The sequence below is a fragment of the Lissotriton helveticus genome, chromosome 7, assembly GCF_964261635.1.
Source record: "Lissotriton helveticus chromosome 7, aLisHel1.1, whole genome shotgun sequence".
NCBI classification, from domain to species: domain Eukaryota; kingdom Metazoa; phylum Chordata; class Amphibia; order Caudata; family Salamandridae; genus Lissotriton; species Lissotriton helveticus.
The window spans coordinates 979737496-979756235 of record NC_136068.1 but is presented as its reverse complement, the minus strand read 5'-3'; the positions used below and the strand labels follow the sequence as shown (position 1 = coordinate 979756235).

General features: G+C 44.4%; 1 protein-coding gene across 6 annotated transcripts in view; it reads right to left on the bottom strand.

Moving 5' to 3' along the window:
- TCOF1 (treacle ribosome biogenesis factor 1) overlaps positions 1-18740 on the bottom strand; it is a 402392-nt gene that overhangs the window by 148747 nt on the left and 234905 nt on the right. For all 6 annotated transcript variants that reach the window (XM_078653593.1, XM_078653591.1, XM_078653592.1 and 3 more), the window contains 2 exons: positions 16730-16945; positions 14730-14874 (listed from right to left, as the gene is read on the bottom strand). In XM_078653593.1, coding sequence (XP_078509719.1) covers positions 14730-14874; positions 16730-16945 — 361 coding nt within the window. The remainder of the gene's footprint in view (positions 1-14729; positions 14875-16729; positions 16946-18740) is intronic.

Genomic DNA, 18740 nt, shown 5'->3' with positions numbered 1-18740 from the left:
CACAGGACTCTCAAAATGGCGGCAGGCTCTTTTCTTTTTGGGCCTGGTCCACTGAAATGGCCCTGGGACTCCTTGGAAATCGGACGACTGTCTGCTAGGTCTTGGACCCCATTCTCGAAAGCGTCCCCTCCGCCTTGAGGATTCAACAAAAGTTTTGGGGGCCCCCGACTCCTGCAGGCTTCTGGTGGGGAGCGGCTGCCATGATTGCTCGCGGAATGACCACGACGGAGCCACGAGATGGTGGTGCTTTCATGCTGACGCCAGCTTCAGTCTGAAACATCCAGAAACAAGGTGGGGCTTTCATCGTTTGGGAAAAAAAAAAATTTTCATCCAATGAAAAGTGTTATTTTTAGGTCATATGATCAAGCCTTCCATCATTAGGAAACCAAAAGTAAAATGAACCAATGAAAAGTTTTATAAACAAGTCACATGACCTGTTATGCGGCATAGGGTATAAAATGCGGAGAAAATACGTTGGCACGTGAGGCGGCGTCAGTAGCGGACCGATGTGCGAATAGGCCGAAGGCAACACAACGCGCCAAGATCCGGATGGCACCGAGGTGGTGTCCAGCAAGTTGCAGCACTGGTGTGGCCATCCTACAATGCTGAAAGTCGACGTGGGGCGCCCCGTTGGCCTGTGAGTTCGCGTCAGTAGCGGACCGATGTGCGAATAGGCCGAAGGCAGCACAACGCGCCAAGATCCGGATGGCACCGAGGTGGTGTCTAGTAAGTTGCCGCACTGGTGTGGCCATCCTACAATGTTGAAAGTCGGCATGGGGCGCCCCGTTGGCCTGTGAGATGGCGTCAGTAGCGGACCGATGTGCGAATGGGGCCAAAGGCAGCGCAACAATATTTTCAGAATAGAAGACACCACAAGGCGCTGAGATGCCAACATCCGGATGGCACCGAGGTGGTGTCTAGCAAGTTGTGGCACTGGTGTGGCCATCCTACAATGGTAAAAGTCGGCGTGGGGCGCCCTGTTGGCCTGTGAGATGGTGTCAGTAGCGGACCGATGTGCGAATGGGGCCAAAGGCAGCGCAACAATATTTTCTGACTAGAAGACACCACAAGGCGCTGAGATGCCAAGATCCGGATGGCACCGAGGCGATGTCTAGCAAGTTGCTGTACTGGTGTGGCCATCCTACAATGCTGAAACTCGGCGTGGGGTGCCCCATTAGCCTGTGAGATGGCGTCAGTAGCGGACCGATGTGCGAATGGGGCCAAAGGCAGCGCAACAATATTTTCTGACTAGAAGACACCACAAGGCGCTGAGATGCCAAGATCCGGATGGCACCGAGGCGATGTCTAGCAAGTTGCTGTACTGGTGTGGCCATCCTACAATGCTGAAACTCGGCGTGGGGTGCCCCATTAGCCTGTGAGATGGCGTCAGTAGCGGACCGATGTGCGAATGGGGCCAAAGGCAGCGCAACAATATTTTCTGAATAGAAGACACCACAAGGCGCTGAGATGCCAAGATCCGGATGGCACCGAGGTGGTGTCTAGTAAGGTGCACTGGTGTGGCCATCCTACAATGCTGAAAGTCGGCGTGGGGCGCCCCGTTGGCCTGTGAGATGGCGGCAGTAGCGGACCGATGTGCGAATGGGGCCAAAGGCAGCGCAACAATATTTTTGGAATAGAAGACACCACAAGGCGCTGAGATTCGGTTAGCACCGAGGTGGTGTCTAGCAAGCTATGCAGCTGAGTTGCGTGCGCACTTGCGGCGAATAGGTCGAAGGCAGCACAACAATGTTTTCTGAATAGAAGACACCACAAGGCGCTGAGATTCGGTTACCACCGAGGTGGTGTCTAGCAAGTTGCTGCACTGGTGTGGCCATCCTACAATACTGCTCCGAATAACGGCGTGGGGTGCCTGAAGGGGGGGGGGAGGCGGCGTGAACGGGCCTTCCTAGGTGGAGGCTCGTCTGCTGTAGTGGGGCGCCCCTTTACCATTTCAGTTGCCATTCAGCTGAGTTTTGGCCGCTCTTGATGCTACAGCGACAGGCGGCTGCAACAGGACTCTCAAAATGGCGGCCTGTTCTTTGGATTTGGGCCTGGTCCACTAAAATGGCCCTAGGACACCTTAGAACTCGGACGCTCGATTTTTTTTCCTTTCCTCTACATGCAAAAAAAGGTAAATGCCCGGTACGTTATACGCTTCATCTGCCACGATGTACTCTCCAGAGGAACCGAAAAAAAATATAGTTATGGTAACTATACCATGCATCGTCATATGGAGAGGTGGCACCAATTAATTATAGTGCTACATAAAAGAGAGATTTGGAGGAGAACCCCCGACCTGCCAGTACATTCATCAAAGAAGTGGCACTGACAGCATCAGAGGCAAGGGAAACGGTCCCAAATATTTAGAAGAACTTTGCAAAGATTAAAATGACATGTTTAGATTGTGGCAAATTAATTTCATGTGGACAGATGAGTGTTACTCTATAAATACAGCATATGAACATCATCATAGTCGATGGTTGGTAGAGACATTTTGACTATATCCTGGACCTGCCCGTCCTCGCCCAAAATGGCGCCGGAATAAATGGGACTCGTAACTCCTTGTTGTGTACTGGTTGCAGAACCTTGAAATCACGAGATACGTATGCAGTTTTGAAGCACATGGCAGGCGGGGACGAGAATTGATTGAGTATTTCGACATCCCTATTGATATTAAGTTCTGATGTGTTATTGATTACTGTACTATTGAAAGTTCGAATTAACGTCACGCATGGTACTTGCCCGCAAATGTATATCTAGATAATTTTATTGTAACTGGCCCTGTCGTATTTTTATTATAAAATGTATGTCCACCGATTCCGCAACTGTTAGACACCTTAGTTATTGCAACCTAATGGCCCGCCCGTTACGTTCCTCTACAGTGTAAATGTCTACTCATCATATACGATTACAGTTTGCTCCGTGGCCGGCCCACGTGGTTATAGGCTCGTATTTGTATAATGAAATTTTCACAATAAAGGTTTTTAAAAGAAAACATGGTAGTAGTATATACATTGGTAAAGTTTTTAATAATAGTCACTGTTTTAGAATCATTAAAAGGCAAGTGAAATAAAGCAGACCAATCACATGAAGGGTAAAAGGTATAATACGCAGGAACGCAGTAAAGATAAATGGTCAAGGGCTGTTGTGTTTTCTACTCCTGCAACATAAAGTGATCGATAAGAATCTCATATTCAGGCGTATCGGCGACTAAGACAGCAGGTCGACCCTCTTTTGCTCAACGGCTCCGTCATGGGACGAAGAAACGCCCTTTTTCTCGAAAAAAGAATATATTTTACTTGCAGGACAGTTGTAAATTTTCCGGGAAAGTACATTAGCCTGGAACATTATAACATATTTAAGAAAAAATAATGTTCGGAAGTAATAAAAAGCGTAATTTTTAGGTCATATGACCAAGCCTTTCATCATTAGAATAAGAAAAGTAAAATGAACCAATGAAAAGTTTTATTAACAAGTCACATGACCTGTTATGCTTACGTTACGCGCTGCGCGTCGCGCCCCGGATGACTTCCGGATGCGCTAACGCGGCGCGTCATATGACGCATTACGCGGCAACGCAGGTCCAGAATATAGTCAAAATGTCTCCACCAACCAGCGGTCGGAACACAACCCCTTTCAGCAAGCTAAATAGTTCTGTTAAATGACAACAGAAGGGACAGGCAACAAGAACCATCAGTCAAAGAGGGGAGGGCTAGTTCTTCTCTACCGGGTTACATTGGGGCGCTACCGGAACTGATCGAATTGGTAGTCTACAGTGTTTCTGGATGTTTCAGACTGAAGCTGGCGTTAGCATGAGAGCACCACCATTTCGTAGCTCCGTCGTGGCCATTCCGCGAGCAATCATGGCAGCCGCTCTTTATCGTTATTTTGGGCGGGGTGGATGGCGGAGCCGAGCTGTATTGCAGCCATCATGGTGTGGAGTTCAGTTCATCTCACTAGTTTCGTATTTGTCATGAGGGGTTGTTCTTAATGTTTCTATTTTAGCGAGGTCAAAAAGAGATCCCATTAGTGGCCTACTGATTTTGCTCGATTCCTTTTGTTTTTTTACACGATTTTTCGTTATCTGCAAAGACTAAACAGAGTATTGCGACTCTGTGTTTGTTTGTAAATAGAGAATGAACCAAAGAGAACCAATTCTAAAACAGTAAATGCTTGGATAACAATCAATCAAATGGAGAGAGAAGCAGGCACGACGTATTACAACGGGGGCAAAGGCCTGCGTTAACTACCTTTCACTATCTGCAAAGAGAGAGTACTCCTAATAGAAATGAGGGGGGGGGGGGCAGCATTCAAAGCAGATCAGTGTGCATAAACACGAAAATGTTTTTACTTACCACGTACTTAACATTCGACAGCTTATGATATTTGCTATTAAAAAACCATTGAAATTCACTGAAAAAACCATAGGTTATAGACCATATATAGTTAGGAATTAGCATTTACAAAACCTTGAAAATTCACTGAAAAAACCATAGGTTATAGACCATATATAGTTAGGAATTAGCATTTACAAAACCTTGAAAATTCACTGAAAAAACCATAGGTTATAGACCATATATCGTTAGGAATTAGCATTTAAAAAACCTTATTTTACCCACACAAAACCATTGAAATTCCATATATAGTTAGTTGCACTAACTATATATCGCGCACCCGCAATCCACTGCTGATGATGTCACATATTACATCATTCATGACATGGTCAGTGACATCACTGATGACATCACTGATGACATCTCAAATGACATCACTGATGACATCACTGATGACATCTCATTTGACATCAATGACCACATCACTGATGATATCATTCATGTGACAATACAATGCATCTCCTCACATTTTAATATAACCTCTGTTTCACCCAGTGTTAAATACAGAGTATAATTTTTGAAACCATTGACACACCAATACTAGTTACTACATACGCACTCACTGATTCCTACGTCTACACACACCTTCACTCATTCACCCATACAATCATTCATACATACAATCACTCATCTTTACAACACTATCATATGCACTCATACACCTATACAGACACTCACAGTCTGCCACTCATCCATGGAGTTACTCACACACCTAGTCAGTCCTGTAAAGAATCAATGACACTTCCATTTTCTTGTCTATACAGTTAAACATAGAGCACCTTACATTTTCAAACATATACTAACACATACTTACCTTCTTATACAATCATTGATACAAGTACACATTGATCTGCACAGAGTCACACACCTCCCAGCCAGCCACACACACACTCAGTCTCCCATACAAATACTTGGGCAATCAATCAATAACCCATATAGTTACTCATATAGCTACTGATGAACACATGCAGCAGTTTACAGAACAACAGACATAATGATGCACAAATTAAGACAGTTTAGTCACTAACCCATGCACTCAGTGAGACACATTTAATCACTCACTCATACAGTCAGTCATGCACCTACTAAATCCTTCGTCCAGACACTTACACATCCACTCATTCTTCAATATGTAAGACATATTTAAACTGTACAGAAACAAAAAATCACTGGATGTTGTTATCAGTCATGTCATCAGTGATGTCATTTGAGATGTCATCAGTGATGTCATCAGTGATGTCACTGACCATGTCATGAATGATGTAATATGTGACATCATCAGCAGTGGATTGCGGGTGCGCGATATATAGTTAGTGCAACTAACTATATATGGAATTTCAATGGTTTTGTGTGGGTAAAATAAGGTTTTTTAAATGCTAATTCCTAACGATATATGGTCTATAACCTATGGTTTTTTCAGTGAATTTTCAAGGTTTTGTAAATGCTAATTCCTAACTATATATTGTCTATAACCTATGGTTTTTTCAGTGAATATATATATATATATATATACACTCACATATACATATATATACACTCACATATACATATATACACATACATATATATATATATACACATAGATATATACATATATATATATATACATCAACAAACCGTCCCTCTGAAAGAAGAACGCAGAGGCCAAGGGGATTTCAGGGCAACAGCTGGTTTTATTCCTCACTTCTGCAATGGCGGCGAATGCATTTCGGCATTTATTGCCTTCTTCAGCGTCCAACATAGCAGCATGTCCTGTCACGCAATGCTCCTTCCTGCTTAAATCATTGTTCCAGCACCAGACGCTCCTCCCCCTAATGCAGTCGGCACATCCTGCTGGAGTTCGTTACAATGCCGGACTCCAACTCCCAGAAGGCACTGTACCGGCACAATTGGGTCGATGGCGTGGGGGAGTGAGGCAGACAGTAGGTCCCGGCTGGCTATCAGGTAGGTGGTGATAGGTTCAATGCCCTGAAGTGAGAAAAGGTCACCAGCCGCAGTCCTTGGTCCCCTTTGTACCGCTGCAGCCAGAACAACCCAGGCAAGGTGATGGGTCGGGGCAGCCAATGCGGGCTATATCGCTCCTCCAAAGTAGAATACCTTGCTTTTCCCATCAGTGGCCTGTGTCATCTGGTGGTCGTCGGAGATTATCGATTCCTCGATGCAGTTATGAAGCTGCAAGCAGCTTGGGCGCCAGTTTACACTCCGAGACTCCTTAGCGCAGCGGGGCCATCCGTACTGTGTCTCTGGCGGGCACAGAAAATATCAACAAACCGTCCCTCTGTAATATGTGACATCATCAGCAGTGGATTGCGGGTGCGCGATATATAGTTAGTGCAACTAACTATATATGGAATTTCAATGGTTTTGTGTGGGTAAAATAAGGTTTTTTAAATGCTAATTCCTAACGATATATGGTCTATAACCTATGGTTTTTTCAGTGAATTTTCAAGGTTTTGTAAATGCTAATTCCTAACTATATATGGTCTATAACCTATGGTTTTTTCAGTGAATATATATATATATATATATACACTCACATATACATATATACACATACATATATATATACACATAGATATATACATATATATATATATACATATATATACTAGCAGCCCGTCCAGACGTTTTCCGGGTATGAATTGCTGCCGGTCAGTAGTATATTGTTTTGTAGGATATCGTTTTGATAGCATTTCTTATCTGTGACAGGCCTGTGAAACGCTCCGATTCACAGTGCACTGCTGATGCACTTAAGAGTGCGCGTTTAGTAGTGTGTGAACTCTAGTTTCCCTACTTTATTTTTCCTTGCAATATTATATAGCGTGAACTCGACAACATGGCATGAGCACAATTTACATTACGGAAGAACACATTCATTTGTGGTAGGCACGGGGAGACAAAGCGATTTGCCTGGAATCACAGGATGTTGAGCTGATGCCGAGATTCGAACGTAGCTCCCCAGCTCTAAAGTTCGCAATTCTAGAACTTGAGGCGGGAGGTGTGTCTAAAGTGTATGTCGGTGCTGGCCATCAATGAGAGAGACCTGTGCATTTTTTAAATGGGTAGTGAAAAAATATGAGTATGTTGCTGGAGATGTGGGCCGCCGTGCCACCAATGTACTTACCGGGGGAGGGTAAACACCCATTATTCCGCAACTTTCTTTCCGCATACCATCACTCCGCATACTTTCATTACGAAAGTACCATGACTCCGCAATGCCATTATAACGCATGGCATTACATTTTATATGCTTTTACCACGCATACATTTAAAACGAAATTCGTTGTAAATGCATGAATGGTAAAAGAATGTTTTTTTTTTAATGTTTGGATAAGGTAAGTATGGGTATAGGGGTGTATGTTTTGTGGTACTGAGGTATATGTTTTGAGGTGTTTGGGTATTTTAAGGGATCAGATAGTTTTGGGTTATGGGGTACAGGGGTAGTTTTAGGGTTTAGGGATAGGTATGGGTTTTGGGGTACAGGGGTATTTTTAGGGTTCAGGGCTAGGTTTTGGGGTATAGAGGTATTTTTTGGGTTCAGGGGTAGGTTTAGGATTTGGGGTACAGGGGTATTTTAAGGGTTCAGGGCTAGGTTTGTGTTTTGGGGTACAGGGGTATTTTTAGGGTTCAGGGCTAGGTTTGGGTTTTGGGGTACAGGGGTATTTTTAGGGTTTAGAGGTAGGTTTGGGTTTTGAGGTGCAGGGGTATTTATAGGGAAAAAACACAGTTGATGGACAGAATGTAGAACAATGTCATACATTCACCCCAGTACAAGGATCTGGGCCTACATCCATCGTTTTTTTGCACTCCACACCACCCTGGGTTAGACACTGGCTATATGCAAATCAGCTCTGACCCTGTGCCTCATGGGAACAGTCCAGTCCGAACTACCAAGCCATGTCTTTCCCAGACCGGAATCAAGCATCCAAGGACCGGTTTCTGGCTATCAGCCTTCATCAGCCTGGATAGCTTGACTCCAGTGGTGTGGAGAGCCTGGGACTCACGTCTGAGCATACCCAGCCCACTCGGGGTGAAAATTGCAAAAAAGTTATAGGGTTCAGGGCTAGGTTTGGGTTTTAGGGTACAGGGGTATTTTTAGGGTTTAGGGATAGGTTGGGTTTTGGGGGACAGTGTATATTTATAGGGTGAAGATGGGTTAGTGTTTAAGGGTGTTGGGGTATTTTAAGCAGTAAGGGTGGGTTATGATTATGGGGTGCAGGGGTATTTAAAGGGAGCATGGTGGGATTAACACACGATATGAGACATGGCATGAAGGGCAGAACGTACAACACGCCCCCAGCGTTTGTCACGCCCCAGCACACGCCCACAGCACAACGCAGACACGCCCACAAGGGACTACTTTGCTGGCACGGTTCTTTTACCTTTTAAATGTATATGGTGGGCGTCTGCATAGCCTATGTCCTACTGCTGCAACTGCCCTTTCCAACGCTGTATTGGGTGTTGTGATTGGTGCTGTGGTTCCGGAGATTACCCGCCTCAAAGGTTTGGGCTCTCTCTTTATTATATTAGTATAGATATAGATATATGTATTTATTCTAAACACATCCCTCTGGTCTCTTTATGAGGCTAGAAGCAAAAGTAAAATAAGTAAACTTATTTAGCACACAGTAAATTAGCACAATATACGTTGAGCCCTAGGGGCGTACCAAACCATATATTAAGAAAGTGATACAAGAACCAAGACTGACAGATACAACGCCTAGAGCCTTTAGAACCGCTGGGGCCACTAGGAACCACCCAAGGTAGTAACACAGGGGACCCACGGGGGAAGCGGGCAGTGTCTAAACACAACCGCGAATCACCATTAACTTTTATGGGGGAAAGTCGCGGTTAGAATTTTACAGATAAAGGATACTTAGAAGAGGACTTGGAGCAAACCCCTTTAAAACTAAGGAGTTCTAGAGTCAATACCCACGGGAGAACCGGAGTACTCAAGTGACCTCACCCAGGGAAGCCAGGTGCATAGGTGTCTTTTGGTGTCGTGTTTCGTCGTCGATTTCAATGGCGATCTGCTGCAAAGTGCTGCTGCCGACCACGTCGAAAGAGTCCGGGTGGATCAGAGATCTGAAGAACCTGAAAGCAGAGGGGACAGAGTCTGGGTCACTTGCCAGTGACCAGGAAGGCGATGAGCAGATGCCCACCGATGTCGGGTTATTCAGGTGAAGGTGAATCTTGACTCTTCAGCCACTAGGACCAGGAGGAGTTGACGACGACCAGAAGCTGGATTCGAGCTGTCCCACGAAGGATGTAGAGTGCTGCGGTGTCGGTATTCGGATTGGACCCAACAAGCCTTGACAACAGCAACCCACGCAGGAATCAAAGACTGGCTTTGGGGCAGACCAGCAAGGTCTGAGGGACTCACCACTCGGTGGGGAGTCAGGGCAAGTCTGGAGCAATTAGGAAAGCCCAAGAATCAGTAGAGTTACGTTCTTGGGGACCCACCAGTCGACGGACCAGGGATCGCGAAGGAGCCTTGAGCGGAAATGCCAGAAGCGGGCCCACAGAACACTCTTGGAGTGTAGGCCCAGAATCTTCGGTGCAAATGGTGCTCGGGCTACAAGTAGCCCAATGCACAACTACGGGAAGTCGATGCACTTGCAAATGTGCACGGTGACCAGGAGTTCCGGTTCCACGTCACTCGTGAGGGCTGCGGGTCTCAGCTTTGCTGGGATCTCGTGTCAGCCTCTGAGAAGTCCGGAAGTCCGTGTCCTGAGTCACAACTCCGGCGGGAGCCTTAGAAATGCAGACCGGCAAGATGCTTCTTTAGTGCCTGTTTGAACAGGGGAGTCAATCCTTGACCCCAAGGGAGATTCTTCCGTCTTATAGTCATGTAGAATGTCGAGGTTCCAGGATATATGTTGCAGAGTTTCGTCCAGGTGTAATCTGAAGTCCTAAGGACTGGGGTCCCACACTTATACTAAGTTAGGGGGTTGGACATGCTCTGGGGACCCACCTATGGGAGGGTCTGGGAAGAGGAGTGGTTACAGCCATTCCCTTTGTCCATTTTCACGCCAGAGCAGGGGCTGAGAGCCCCTGCAACCGGTTTGAACTGGGGTATGCACAGGGACACAAAGTGTGCCCCCAGCACTGTCTGGAATGCACTCTATGAATGCACCCACCCAGCCCCAATACACGAAAGCCTGTCTGGGAGGTGGTTACACATCCCTGTGACAGGAAACCTATTGTACAGGCCTCCCCTGACAGAGTTTCGTCCAGCAGCAGCAGGTCAGACTCATGTCTGTGGCTGCAGTATCCATTTTGTAATGCTGGGGTTCTTTTAAACTATTACCGGCTAGGTTAGTGTGTACATGTCTTCCCCCTCTAGAAGGGCGGAATTCTATCCCCGCCACCAGGACTGGCAGGGGGTAGGATTCCAAACACAACATGTTTCCATGCAGTCATTCCAACGTTAGCATTTACCGCAAGGTTGTAATGCACTTAAGAGTATTGCTAGTGGGGAACATACTGTGGATGGAGGTGGAAGGTTTTGCTCGAAGGGTAGGTTATATCCCCTTTGCACAATTTTTGACCCAGTGGTCTGAAATTATGGTTTTTCAGGTGTGTAGAAAAGATGATACCTGCCGTCCGATGGCTGTACATGGTTCTTCACGGATGAGCAGCTTGGGATGACTGATGCAGCTCAAGCTGACAGATCTTGGAGAAGCCCCTGAATTTTCAGGATGAATGAAAATGCTTCGTGATTTGTCTTTGGCTCTGTCTTTGAACTGCTTAAATTGCTTTCTTCAATGAAAAGAAGCCCTCTACATTAAATGGTGTGTCCATAAGGGTTTTCTAGACCTCACCAGAAAACCCAGTTGAGCATAAACAGCATGCCTGCTCAGAGCCACAGACAAACTCATGGCTCTGGCTACATTATCAGCTGTGACTAGACCTGCTCTAATGAGGTGACAGGAGGCATCCTGCCCATTGTGGACCACATGTTCGGAATGGTGCTTAAAGTGCTACGGAAATTAGGTAGGGCATTTTCAGTTGTACCTTAGAGGGCATGGGAATAACCACCAAAGAGACATGCAGCATTAAGTGAAGTAACAGATTGCTGGATAACCAGACCTATTTAACTGTCTGCACAAGCTGTTTTGGTTCTCTATACGAAGGATGGGTAAGAAATGCACAGGGATTCAGATAAGCTCCCTGAGTATTTTGCAATTTATAGAGAGAGGTGGTGTATCCCTCCCAACGCTACTCAGTGATGGGCATATAAAAAAATGTAATATATTGTCCTTACACACCACCAGCTGTCATTCTTCATCATAGGACAATCCTCACTCTCCAAAACCTCAGTTTCATAGAGAGCGGTCTACACCTGGAGTCAGGTAGGCACTTCTAATTAAGAATGGATCACGATGTGTGTTAAAAACCACGATGTGAGTTAAAAACCAACGTGGCATCCTAAAACATTTTATTCGCTAGACATAAAGAGTAGCGTTGAGAGGGATAAATCACATATCTCTATAAATTGCAAACTTCTCTGGGAGCGTATTTTGTGTACATATGTTGTGTCGGGAGGCCAGCTCACCCTTGAGACCCCAGAGCCTCTAGTTCCCTCCCCAGGGTACCTTACGGGGGAGTGTGTTTATATATGGTTGTGGAAAAGGCCTGGACGACTCAGCTCTTCAGAGAGGGCCGACCAGACGGTAAGGCCAAATACCCAAGCACAGGCCCATAGCACCTCGTGACTGTAGCACTTACTGAATGGCAATGAAGTGTGCTTCGCCCAAGGCTCCTTAACTGCCTCTAGGAGGGTATCACTAGAAGTAAAGGCGTGCTGATATTGCAGCTCACTACAGGACTTTTATATTTGGTCTGTGCTCAACCAAAGGGAGAAGCAGCTCAAGAGTGTCCCCCGCAGTTTAGAGGACAGCATGGAAGGAAGCCATCTTCATTGGAGCAGACCTTGAGAGTAGAGTAGTAATAAAGATGGGGATTTATCTAGCCTACTGGCATTCTTGCGAACCAGACTATCTGCTGTGTCAGAGAGAGGGACATGAATGGACCACCCTCTTCCTCTCTATGCGCCTCTGCAGGAAGACCAAGATCTGAGTCCATCCTAAAAAGCATTGTGTGATATTCCAATATTGCTGCTGGGGACAAATACACTCTCCGTACACTGCTCTTCTTCAAGCAGGCACTGTGCCTTTGTCTTGAATCTCAGACACTTGACTGGAATTAGAAGGTGCCCTTAAGGCATGCTGGTGAGGAGGACGAGACCGTGCCAGAATCAACAACAGCCCTGGTGTTGTAATGAAGTCTACGGCATCGGAAAGGGTCCAAATGACACAGCAGGGACATTTGGCATCAGGGGTTGGTCTGCAGGCGAGCAGCCATACACAGCCCTACATGCCCTCAATGGTCCCATTGGGCCTAGAACAGAGATAAGCTAGTGTCAATACAGCCATTGGCACTGGTGTAGGCAGAGTCTGGGCCAGCACCGGTATTGTGGCATCAGCAAAGACTCCTGAGACACCATCAACTATCTGCAGGACTTGTGAGACAGGCCCATGGTGAGGACTTACCCATGGATTCTAAAGGTCTCCTAGGGAAAGCAGAGTGCTGCTTTTCTTTTGTGTCTTCACTTATCCTACCAAAATGTATAAGAGGAGTGGGATGGTAAAGCTGATCTCATATTGATGCTAAATCTTGGTCACCTGTAGCTTTGACACAGACAGTTGTGTGGGTCTGAGATAGGTATCTGTTCATCGCACCTGCAAAAGGGATTAATGGCAAATTTCTGGGACATATAATACACAGAGAGATTTCATTTAGGTGAGTCTCAGTATAGATGGAAAGTTAGTTATTCAAGTATTCGGCTCCGGCAGTTTGTAAGAAGTTGGTGTACATATAAAGTTTGGTATTTAGCCTATGAGACACTATGTATTATTGTCTCATCTCTCACATCACAGCGTAATTGACTCTGCAAGCTGGGTGACCTTGCTGGTTCCTTGCAGAATTGATTTTCAATAACCGACACCAGCATTACTGGTTTTACTATCTCATTGATGCCTGGAAGCTTATAGTACAGTGCGATACTTGTGGATCCTAGTCTGAACGAAGAGTTTTTGACGTGGAGGTACTCTTGGAATGGTTTTTTGATACAACTTGTAGCATGGGGTTGCATGTTGGCTCTTAAAATCACCCGTTAGTACAGTTAGAACATAGGTTTCCGTGCACTGGTATCCACACATTTGATCATTCGGTACAAACTTCATGGACCCACGGTTTATTGAGTGGGTTCAATAATAATAGTGAAGTGACTGTTACACAGAGCACAGACTGGTTTCTAGTTTCTACTCTTTTGCACATACCTGTTTTTTGTCTAATGATTGCTATTTTTCTATGGTATTTTAGTATTTGATTGAGTTGGATCGGAGTCTACAAAAACTGACTTTTGCTTTTAATACATACTCTCAAAAAAGGACTTTGGTTAAAATTATTGTTTTCATGTAATTAATGATGTATACTCATTGCTGTTATGATTTGTTTGTAGATTACCCTGAAGAAGGGTGTTTTTTCACCCGAAATGCATTGGTATTTGTATTATCCATGCACAGCACTTGCGATTGACATTGGAGAGTCAAAGAACGTTTTTTGAGAATTACATAATTGGATTAAAAAGACACAGATGAAGCAACGGAGTGACGGTATCAAGCTAATTCAACGATATTGTGATGTATTGATGTGTTGTGTCCAATTATGTTAAAAATGTGTGTTTTAAGTATATGAATGCATTAGACCGAGTTGATTATGTAGTAGACACTCAGAGTGCTTTGTAGTAGTGCACTTTCTGTCTAAGACGTTTTGTCCTAGTTTTCTTTTCAGCTGTATAAGGTGGTAAGTAGAACCACCTCAGCAGGTGCATACTTGATATTCAGCAGTATTCGTTTCTACTAAATGTAGAGTTTAGTTTGGTACATAGGAGTGCAACAGGGCTGTCCTTTTGTCTTTTCTAATTTTTGGTGAGGACATGTTTCATAGCCCTTCACCAAAAGAAATTTGAGAGAGCCAAAAAAAAAAGTAAATCACATATGCTTTGGGGAAAGACTCTGGAAAGCATTGAAAGGTACAGAAAAAATACAGAACTGATGTCAATGCGCTGCGATGGGGGCTATAGGATTCTGGTGGAGACCCTATTAATACACTTCTTGCCTCACATTGGAAAGCTTTAGCAGATGTGTCCAGAGCCAATCCGGCACAAGGGATATTGAAAGGTGAGGAATCTACATGAACAAGCATCCATCAAAAACTAAGACATATCTTGGGTGACAGAAACTGTGTCTTTCAGTCCTTGCATCTCACCTTTAGTTGAAGCAGGCTTCTTTACAACTTTTTTCTCTTCCTCATCACTAGAGGTGGCAGTGCTTCCACTGTCTGACATTTGCCACTTTGGGTTGGTTAATGCAGCTGTAGCTTTACCAGGTGTAGGAGTTTTAACAATTGGAAGCTGAATAAATAAAAGACATTACTTACAAAGAAAGCATACAACAAGGCAGTCTCGAACAAACAGGAGACATCAGAGATCAACTGAGGGGGTTTCTGCAACCTACCAAACACCCCACCTAATGGACAAGAACGTTGAAAATCAGTGACCAGTTATTGAAGATACTGAAAGGTAAACATCACAGTTTCTTCAATATAAAATGTGTCTGCATCCTATGCCCCTCGCCCCAGCTCTGAAGATGGGAAATGCTAACACATTAATAGTGCTATGAAACATTAAAATAAGTAGCAGCTAAATAAACACATCATATGAATCTCTGCCCTTCATTGGTTTGTGCTGTGAATGTGCCCAATTCTACTATTTGAACAGCATGTACAGTGTGCATCTTGGAAAATGTGTTTACATTTGGATAATACTGTTGCCTACTGGTGTAATTTTCACAAATAAACTGCTGCCTCTTGCATCATCACCCTGCCCACCAGTACAGATAATGCCTGTTAAGAACAATAGAGGCACTGCACTCTATTTAAGATGGGTACAAAAACTATAATCACATGTTTTTGTGATGGAGAAACTGGTCTCTTTCTAAACATAATTCAGACACCAGGTCCAGGCCTCCCCACCCATTCCCAAATATTTCATTGCAACACATTACAACCACCGCCCTATCCCTTCTAGGCACACACAATGGAGCTCTAATATATATATTTTTTAACGGAGTTTTATATAGAGCGGACTTGACTCGTATCGGGTATCAGAGCGCTTTACATAGCACCAGTTGCGTTACATAAGGACACATACATTTTTGTTAGGCAAGGGGAGATTAAGTGATTTGACCAGAATCACAGGATCTTGAGCGTCATTGCCGAGACTCAAACCCAGTTCCCAAGATCGAGGTCGCCCGCCCTAGCCGTTAGGCCAACTCCTCTCCCCTTGATGAACAGGATCATCACTTGAGGACCTTGATACAATTGACGCCCTTATAACCACCCTCTCTCTGGCCGTCAATCCAAAGAATGCCAACAAAAGACACTTTTGAACAAATTTACTCCTGGTAACTCACCAACCAACAACCACCCTAATTCTTTCCTAATGCCCCCACCCGTCTTCTTCCATCATTTGATCGATCTCAACCTCACTTTGTTATGTCAGCTACCTGGACCCCCTTATACCACCAGCAGAAAAAAAATGGATTTAAAGTAATCATGTTTACTTTGGGATGTATTAGTATAGTGCTCTGCAGTTACAACCAAGGATTTTTTTTTTTTTTAATTATGTCTCCAATGCTGTGCCTTGGAGAATGAATAATAAGCACCAAGTACTGCCTCAGCTCGGGGAAGCACTTTATTACATTTGTACATTGCTGCACGGTCAGACAGAGCTTGGGTTGCCAATAAGCTAAAGGCAGCTCAAGACTAGGGAAGGGATAGTAAGCCGTTCACAGAAGTATTCAAAATTTCTTCTTGAGAATAAGGAAGTTGCTCTACATAACAAGCTCAGTTTTTAAAGCATTCCAAAAGCCTACAACTAATACCAAACTGCCTCATTCTAGGTTTAGATTTGAGGTTCATGGGGTATGTGATAACATGTAGAGTATCTCAAGGCCCATACAGAGTATAGCAAAATGCCACACTGAACATATGTTGTACTGGCTTGCTTCTCATGCACTTCAAATGTGTTTGAACTAGTGTTCTGAAGTCTACGCTCAGAGCAAAAAAGTGGCTGTTGCTTGAAATAAAAAAAAAATAATAATAAATTCCGTACCCTTGTTATTTAAAAATATTTCAGCTGCTGTTTCAGTTTGTACAAAGAATATTCCACTTATTTCTCACCCCCATTCAGCAAAGCCCAGACTTACTTGCACCTCTTCCTCGCTGTCAGATGATTCACTACTTCCTGAGCTCTCAGCCTGCTGAACAGCCTTCCCAGGAGCCTTTGCAGGGGTGGCTGCTTTTACAGGTGAAGCAGACACTTTTTTGGGAGTCATAGTAGGGGTTTTACTCTTGTTTGAGGTTGAAGTGTCCTTCCCGGGTACTCCTTTAATTGGCGGAGTTGCTTTTGGTGCCACTTTATTCTAAAGTAAAAAAAAAAAAAGAAGAAATCAGAACTGGTGAAAATATGTTGCCACACTAGCAAAAATTATAAATACAATAAATGACTAGTGAATTCTTATGGTAAAGTTAGGGTTAAATGTATCTACTCTACTAAAAATCACCATCCAACCTATTTCAGGTCTAATATAAATAAGTAACTAGCATCTATGATCCCAAACAACTTTAGGTTAATCAGTTCGACAAGGGAAAGAAGAATACAAATATAATACGAATATAACCAGGAGAAACATGGGAGACTTCATCAAGTTAGGTCAGCTACTTAAGTAAGCCTAATTTTGCAAAGGGATTTTTCTACACAAACTCCTTCACTCATAGTTTATTGCCTCTATGTGGTTTTTACAAACGTAGCTTCCAATGACTGCTTTTCTTTCAAATCGGATGCACTGAGGGACATTCACTTTCAGATGAAGTCATTTTTATGGACGATTGACCAGTTAATTAAAAGTAACCTTGACAGCACAAAAGACAAGTTACTTGCCTATAACTTAATTTAGTACTAGAAATTTAATTTATTTAATTCATTCTGGAAACCTGAAGACAGAAAACAGTTGACTAATCTTTATCTGGTGACTTTTGAATTCCAGATCAACTGGAGCTTCAGTCCTTCCCTGGTGATCAGCATGAGTGTCCTGGAGCACACCTAGAGAGATCAGCTAAACAAGTGACAATATAGTTAGAAGAGATTGTGATGTTACAAGTCAGTTATTGACATACCAACAGCTACACCATATGTAGGCAAAAAAGCTACTCCAGACAGCAAATGCAGCTAGCTCCCCTGGCTTTTAGCTTTTTTCTCTAGGCATCCAGGAATGTTTGTGGTACAACATCTGCATGGTAGCATTTGGTTCTTGGACATAAAAACAGATGAGAAGGCAGAGAATGCCTATGTTTAAACTGTCCATCATCAGAGAGGTCCATCCTGTCAGAGCTATTTGCTACTGGAACCTGCTCCGACATTGTTTGTGCTCGCCCTCACCCAGAAAGGTGCAAACCTGCTACTGGATTGGAGATCGTGGGGCGATCTCCTGTCTTTCCAATATCTGAAATGGGAGCAAGCATCTTAGTTGGAGCAACCTAACAATAAACCTTTACTGGATGATTACCAGGAGGGACATACTCACCAGTGTGTGAGAAAGTGCCATCTTTCTTGCACTGGTATGCCCCCACTTTTTTCCGAACTGCTGATGTGCTTTGACTGAGTGTGCCCTGGGTTCCTGCCAACCAGGTACCCAGGGCCTGTGTTCCTTCCTTAAAACTGTGTTGAAACTAAAACCCAATTGGTATCTCTGGCCACCTGTCAGCCCCTAGTAAATGGTACCCTAGTTACCCAGGGCATGGTGACCAGAGAAGACCCATGAAGACTGCAGCACTTATTGTGCCACCCTCAGGGGCCCTGTACCCTGATACCCACACACTGCCTTTGCTGGCTGAGTGTCTAAGAACAGAACTAAACAAAGAGTCAACATGGCCCACATCCCTGTGTGCATGCCCACAGAACCCACTGCCCTGGCATACTTCAGTCACCCCTCTAGATGGGTGCCCTATGCCAGAGGTGTGGGCACAAGTGCATGAGCGCTGTGCCCCTACAGTAATCCAGGGACATTCCTGGGCACTGTAAGTGCAGTGGTGCCATTAGGAGTATATGGTGCTGGGAGGTTGTCATTACGAACTCCACAGTACCATAATGGCTACACCGAAGACTGACAAGTTTGGTACCAAACCTCTCAGCACATTAAACCTGCACTGATGCCAGTG